General features: G+C 55.0%; 1 protein-coding gene across 1 annotated transcript in view; it reads right to left on the minus strand.

The window, feature by feature from the left end:
• Positions 1-239: 239 nt before the first annotated feature.
• The window catches only part of CPNE2 (copine II), a 42,407-nt gene continuing 35,416 nt past the window's right edge, over positions 240-7,230 (minus strand). The window contains exons 15-16 of the mRNA XM_011938851.1: positions 1,857-2,093; positions 240-661 (exon numbers count right to left, since the gene is read on the minus strand). Coding sequence (XP_011794241.1) covers positions 554-661; positions 1,857-2,093 — 345 coding nt within the window. The 3' untranslated portion in view covers positions 240-553. The remainder of the gene's footprint in view (positions 662-1,856; positions 2,094-7,230) is intronic.

The following is a 7,230-nucleotide window of genomic DNA, read 5'->3' on the forward strand; positions in this document are numbered from 1 at the left end:
ATTTTCATCTTCCATTTCCTTTCTCAGATCAGTGAGCCCGTCAGGTCCCTGCTGAGGAAGGAGCTGACGCAGGGACGTCTGAAACTCGTTTATTACCCTGAGTATATAACAAATAGAACACAGTCACAGTATTAAAAAAAACAGCCAGAATTAATTAGGTGCAGGCTATGACACGAAGTATGCACCAAGGACACGTTCCTTTCATCAGAGTCTGCATATAGTTACTTGGAAAAAGCCAGTTATGATTGTAAAAATTTTATTCTCAATAACAATAATAATTCCACTAAAATTATACAAAGTACATTCAATACTTAAGAATGGCAAAGGTGGGGAGAGGAGGAGGGGAAGCCAGTTTGGCCTGGAAGCATCAACAGTTGACTCCAACAAAGGAAGCCCAGCTGGGCTGGAGGAAGTTGGGGGTGGAGGTCCGGTTGTAAAAAATAAAAATGTGGATCGGTAAAAAAAGGCCACCCACAAGGAAGCAGGGTGAGCGTGCATGTTCCTGGGGGAGGGCGGGAGGCTCAGCCGACATGCTGCTGCTGGGCACTGGAGCTCAGGCGGGCTCCGAGTTGGTGGGGGGCAGGTTTTTATGCTTGAAATACTGCACAACTTGTTGGGGCAGCTCCGCCAGCACAGCTTTGGCCAAGGTCTCTTTTGCTGCCTGCAGGGTGGACGAGGGTGGGGTGGGGAAGAGAGAGAATAAGGATTAATGACCGGAAGTTGTGAGCGGCACTATGCCCAGAGGGCTGCTACAGCAGGTGTCCATTGAGGACAAAATTAGGGCTGCGGGCCAGGGCTGTCTGCAAGTGGCATCCCTCATCTCAGCCCAGGCCTGAAATTCCCCCTGATCACATTACCTTCCTTTAGTTAGGTGTAAGTGTTACCTGGAGCACTTGAGATGCTTGGGAGTAATGGGTTAGGATGACTCCGTCTGTGGGAAGCACCTATGCATCTGGCAAACATCTCCTGAGCACCTTCTTGGTGGGAATAAATGGCCCTAACAGTCTGGTTCACTGGTGAACGGCCAGCCACAGGCCAGGCGCATGGAGGTACTCGGTCACCGACCTGTGCATGAAGGGGTGACTGATGCCCAGCGTTTGTCCTCAGGAAGCAAATGCTCCAGAGGAAGGAGTAGAACCATCGCAGGCAAACCCAGAGGATGCTGGGCAGAGAGGTGAGGGCCACTGGGTGCAAACCACCGTGGGCAGTTCTTGCTGAGGCTGGGTTAAGTCCCCAGCCAGCAGTACAGGGAAGGGACTGCTCCCCTATGAGACTCCTCATGGGCCCTGCTGCTAGGGCAGTGATCAGGAAGCCAACCCTGGCCTCCTTGTGGGCAGACCTGGGATCACCTGCAAATAAAGCCAGAGCCACTTCCAGGGACAAGGCAGGGGACACCACTCTCCCAGGCAGAGGCCTTTAGGGAGAGGAGGTCAACCTAAGATGACGGGGAGGCCTTGTTTTCCATCTGTAAAATGAGGGCGCTGGCTGGGGTGTGACGATCGGGAAAACCCCTCTCTCCTGCTGCACTTTACACCACATGGATAGCCCGAGCCTCTCATCAGACCCCACTAGAGGGCAGGTCCTCCGGGAAGCCCCACCCCAGAGCCTCAGGCTGGATGCCCACAGCTCCATGTTCCATCAGTTTATGGAAGCAAGTGCGCACACTATCACAATGGCCACCACCAGGGCAAGGCCTGGCATGGCACCTGGCCATAGCAGGCCCTCAGAAGAGCATAGTCAATGGAGTGGAGAAGTCTAGGATTGGGCCAGACAACCCCAAGACTCTCAAGCTTGATTATGAGCTATGGTGGCTGGGGTCCTGTAACCGCCACCTCCCAGCCCAGGCCCACACTCACGTTGCGGAACTCTCGAAAGGGAACGAACTGCACAATATCGCGGGCTGCCTCCTCCCCCGTGTGGGAGCGCAGCATGCGGCTGTCCCCATCCAGGAATTCCATGGCAGCGAAGTCGGCATTGCCCACGCCCACGATGATGATGGACATGGGCAGCTTGGAAGCCTGCACCACGGCATGCCGCGTCTCCTCCATGTCACTGATGACCCCGTCCGTGATGATGAGGAGGATGAAGTACTGCTGCGGGGAGGGGGTCAACGGGACACTCAGCAAGGCCGAGGCCCTGGCACCCCTTCTCCTTCCCTCCTTCACCCCAAACCCTCTGAGTCCTGGAGGGAGGCAGTGCATCTTACCCAGCTGCAGCCAAGTCCCAGACAACTCCCTATGCATCCTGCTCTCGGCACCCAACCCCTGCAGGCCTCTCACGCTCTAAACTCTGACCTGGTCACAGCAGGAAGTGCAAACCGCTCTCCCCTCCTGTGCTGTGTGTTATCTTAGACTTCCCCCTTGTGGCCTCTGAGAGCCCTGGACTCTGGGCCTGGCCTTGCCGGTTGCTACACTGTAGGACTCTAGGCAACTGACTTGACTTGTAGTGCTTCAGTTTCTTCATCTGCAAAGTGGGATTTGTTGCAGATAATGTGCCTGACATGTGGCAGTGGCCCAGTCAGCTGCATTCCCGACAGGCCCACGGCTGGTGCAGGAGGACACATCTGGCTGATGGGCTGCTCTGGGATCGGTCTCCTCCTCTCTGCTGCACCTGGGCATAGGCACCTGTGACCCCTCCATTCCCTACTCAACACGGCAATCTGAGACACCTTGCAGGAGCTAAAGCAGGTCGTCTGGGCCAGGGCTTCCAGGAGTGTGGGGCTCTGCTGGCAAATAAGTCGATTTGGGTCACATCCCAAACACAGCACTGAGCACCATCAAGTCACCCCAGGAAGAGGACTGGTTTGCAGTGGCCTTTCAATTCTCTGAACTGCGCCCAGGAGCAAGTCTTGGTTTGGTACTACTGTGCCTTTCACATCTCTCTAACATTTGCTGAGCTTCCTTATCAACAGAAAGGGAAGGCAGGAAGCCCAGAACTTGAGACAATAGTCTCCAGCTAGACTTTAATACCATTGTACAGCTTGTTGTGTTTATTTTTGTTACTCTCTATTTATGGCAAGTGATACTGCTTTTTTCACATACACTGGGATATAGAGTTTCTTTATAAATTAAATCTAAAAAATACTGAATAATTAATGTGGGAGATATATAAAATACTAACTGTGAAGTGGGGCTGGGGTGTGTCTGAGTGAAGTGCAGGGAGGCTCACTGGACCATCTGAGGGTGAGGGCCCAGGATTCCAAATCGGCCAAGAACTCTTTTTTTTTAGACTGAGTCTCACTCTGTCACCCAGGCTGGAGTACAGTGGCACGACCTGGGCTCACTGCAACCTCCAACTCCTGGGTTCAAGCGATTCTTCTGCCTCAGCCTCCCAAGTAGCTGGGATTATAGGCACTCGCCACCATGCCCAGCTAATTTTTGTATTTTTAGTAGAGATGGGGTTTCACCACGATAGCCAGGCTGGTCTCAAACTCCTGTCCTCAGGTGATCCACCTGCCTCAGCCTCCCAAAGTGCTGGGATTACAGATGTGAGCCACCGCACCCAGCCAAGAACTCATTTTCAGCTCCGCTATGTCCTTAGTACCCGCTGACCCTTTAGAGGAAGCTGAGTTTCCCCCACCCCTAACATCAACAGATCAGCTCTTGTGGTCTTCACATTCTGTTTGGGGCTTTCATCTTCCAGAAGAGGAAACTGGGGCCTGGACTAGTCAAGGTCATGGAGCTAAGGAGGGTGGAACTAAGCTGGACCCCAGGTCAGCCCTTGGCCACCTTCATATCCAGCAAAGCCGCTTGTTCCCTGGGGAGGTTGTAGAGGCTACAAGCTCAGCCCTCCAAGGTGTCTTGTTCCCCTGTCTGCCCCCCAAGTACAACTGTGGAGGGAAGGAGCAGGGTGAGCTGTGTGGAGACACGGACCCCACCACCCTCAACCCCAGCTCCAGGCAGCAGTGGTCTAGCTCCAGCACTGTGCCTTTAAGAGACCAATCCCTTGGCTGGGGATACCTGTTGCCATGGAGATGGCAGCCTGAATCCCACAGTGGAGGGCTGCTGTTGCCAGCCCCCCATCCCTGGTTGTGAGGGGCCTCAGAAGCCCATCCAGACCCTACCCCTGACAGTCCACCATCGTTCCTGGGCCCCTTCCCTTAGGCGGCCCTCCAACCCCACCTCAATACCATCAGAAACAGTCCAGGGCAATATTTCTGGGACACCTAAGCAGACAGGTGGAAAGACACTAAGAGGCCGGACAATGAGGAAAAAAAAGAATGCTTGGCCTTGGTCTAACGGGCCCCACCTTTCAGTGGGTGGGATCTGTCTCCAAGCCCGTTCCAGCTCAGGCAGGCAGTGCCCACTCCCTCCGCACGTGGCCCTCCTGGCTCCCTCGTTTCTATCAGCCCCATGCCTAGGAGATGTGTGGGACTCAGGCCTGGGCCTCTCTCTTAGCTGGCAGCTCCCACTCCCTGGGGAGCCTGAGGGCAGATAGTTCCTGCAGGACTGTGGGCACCAGTGGCCAGAGGAGGTGATACCACACAGTGACACCCAGACCCTGCCTGTCACCCTCACACTGACTCCCATTCTAGAGGAGTCGAACTCAGAGAGGTGATGTAACTTGTTGAGGCCTCACAGCCGGGAACTGGCACAGTCCAGACTGAACCCAGCCTGGCTGACTCCGAAGCTGGGGCTCTTTACATGATGTCCTCCTCCACCGCCCACTGGCACCAGTGGCCTGTCATTGTCTCTAGCAGAGGGGCCTGGCAGGGAAAAGCTTTCTTCCCACCTAGCACGCCAGTGTCTGAGGGCCTGAATGTCCAGGATAGCAGCCCAGGGTGGGGCCCAGAGTCCTGGTACTGGACTTTAACTGGCACCCCTGCGTGCCAGTCAGCCAGCCACCATGCCCACATCCAGGGGCCTGGCCTCAGCGAGTGCCCAGCCGCGCCCGAGGTCAGCAGCCCAGACCTCGGCAGTGGAAGTGCAGCTGACAAGTCCCCGGCTTCCCACCCAGCCTGGACAAAGCCAGAGTTGTTCAGGAGCCTCAAATGTCTATTACACAGCCCTACCCCCAGGACAGATCAAAGGGGAAGGGGTTATGGATGGAGAGAACGGAGGGTGGAATCGGGTGTGAGGGGTTGGAAGAGGCTCTGCAGGCTCTGCTGTCCCTGCAGATGGTCCTGGTTCACCCTGTCCCCAGCATTGCCACCTCTGGAAACAGCCCATCACTGTCAGACTGAATCCAAAAACTCAACTCCCAAAAAGGATGAAGCAACTCTTGCCTTTACCCCGAGGTTTTTCAGGTTTCTAGGGCTGTAAACAACTGCTTCTCCTAATGCATTTAACGTGTGATTTGATTTATAAGAAATTGACTTGACCACAACAGTTCCAGGCAGAGTCTAGGGAAGTTGCACTTACTCCCTAGCTCATTTCAGGGAAGTTGGCTGCTGAGGACCCTGCCAGGGGAGTAGGTGGAATTCCCAGGGAGCTGGCAACTTCCCAGCTCCCCCTCCACTGGGACAACAGACACCTGGGCGACCAACCAGGAATGGGCCATGAATAGCAAGGCCCAGGTCTCAGGGGCCGAGGCAGAGGGAAAGATGAAGGCCTGAGATAGGAGTCCCCGCAAGGCCCACTCAAACCTGCATAAGACCTTCCAGTGGCTCCCCACCGCCCTCCAGAGAAAACCCAGATTCCTCAATGGCTTCCGAGGCCCCACAGGAGCTGGCCTACCTTTCAGCCTCACCTCACCCCACCTCCTCCTCTTTCAACACATTCCTTCATTCCGGTACACCCACACACCAAACCTCCAGGCCTCTGCACGTGCCGTTCCCTCCGCCTGAGACACTCCACGCGCACACATCCTTTATGAAGCTAACTCAAGCATCCTCCAAGTTTCAGCTCACATGTCACTTTCCCAAGAAGCCTTTCCTGAGCCCTCCATCTGGGCTTAGTCCCCCTGTCTCCTGCTCCTGGCCTAGGGCTCCTCACTAGACTGCAGGCACTGGGAGGGCAGAGGCCCTGTCTCACTCATCATGGTCTCCCCAGTGCTACGCAGAAGTTGCTCGGTAAAGATGTGTTGAGTGAATGAATGGGAGAGTGCAGCCCTGCCTAGAGAGAGGCTTCCACCACCTGCTCTCAATTTCCTGTACGTGGGTGTGCATCGGTGCACATATGTCTGGGGATGGGGAGGGTGAAGCCACACCAAATATTCTTCCCCAAACTAAAAAACGGCTGACAAAAGCATCAGGGGATAATTCATAAATGACTTCCTTTTGCTTTGGGATTAATTGTGCTTGGCATCACCGAATGCTAGCCCAAGAGCTGTCCCCAAAAGATTTGGCCAGCAGGGAAGCACTTTATGTGTGCCAGGCACTATGCTGAGCAATTTCTATGCCTAGCTAGTTCTAGAAGGCAGGAACTGTTTCCATTATCCTCGTCGCACAGACGAAACAAGTTCACAGAGTTTAAGCTACCAGCTCTGGGTCCCACAAAGTCAGCAAATGGGGGAGCTGGGATTTGAACCTCCCAGAGCTTGAGGCTGAACCACCAGGCAGCCCCACTTCCCCTCCACTGGTGCACCCTGAGGCCAAGGAGATAAGGTAAGGCAGGAGGTAGAGAATGGCCTTGCCTGTTCTTGGACATCAGAGTGGGAGGGCCTGATACAGGCCCCTTGGGCCCACTCCGGCAGGTTAGACATGCTCAGACATGCCCTGAGATCACACAGCCTGGGTGGGTGACAGAGCTTTTCCAGCAGAAGGGAGCCAGGAGGTGGTTGCCTCCCCCAGGCTGGGAGGACCAAGTCGCAGTAAAAGTGGCTGGGATGTCCGGAGGACTAGCACCAGGTGGTTGGGCCTCAAGTCCTTCTGCTTCTTCCCTCTGGGGAGCTCTCTGCAGCTGCTCCCCAGAACACACAAATACCCTTCCTGGCCTTTCCTGGGGCCCAAACCTCCTCAGATCTGGGTCCAGCAGACACAGACCCACCTCTCCCCAGGACCCTATTTCCTCCCCAGTCCTGCCCCGGCTCTGCAGGTGCAGCGGTGAAAGGGCCTTGGCGCTAACACTGGGCTACAGGCCTACTCCCTGCCGCACATTTTTCCCCTTAAACAAACATGCAGGACTTTCTTTTTCTATCCCTTTGAAACCTGCTCAGGTGGACAAGACTGGGTGGGACAATGGCCTGGCACCCGAACAGGAGGGAGTACAAGCTGAAGCCTGCCTCTTGCTGTGCCCTCTCTAGCCAGTTCTAGCCCAGCAACCCCAGGAATTAAAAAAAAAAAAAAAAAAA

Source organism: Colobus angolensis, unplaced genomic scaffold (assembly GCF_000951035.1).
Source record: "Colobus angolensis palliatus isolate OR3802 unplaced genomic scaffold, Cang.pa_1.0 Scaffold178, whole genome shotgun sequence".
NCBI lineage: Eukaryota > Metazoa > Chordata > Mammalia > Primates > Cercopithecidae > Colobus > Colobus angolensis.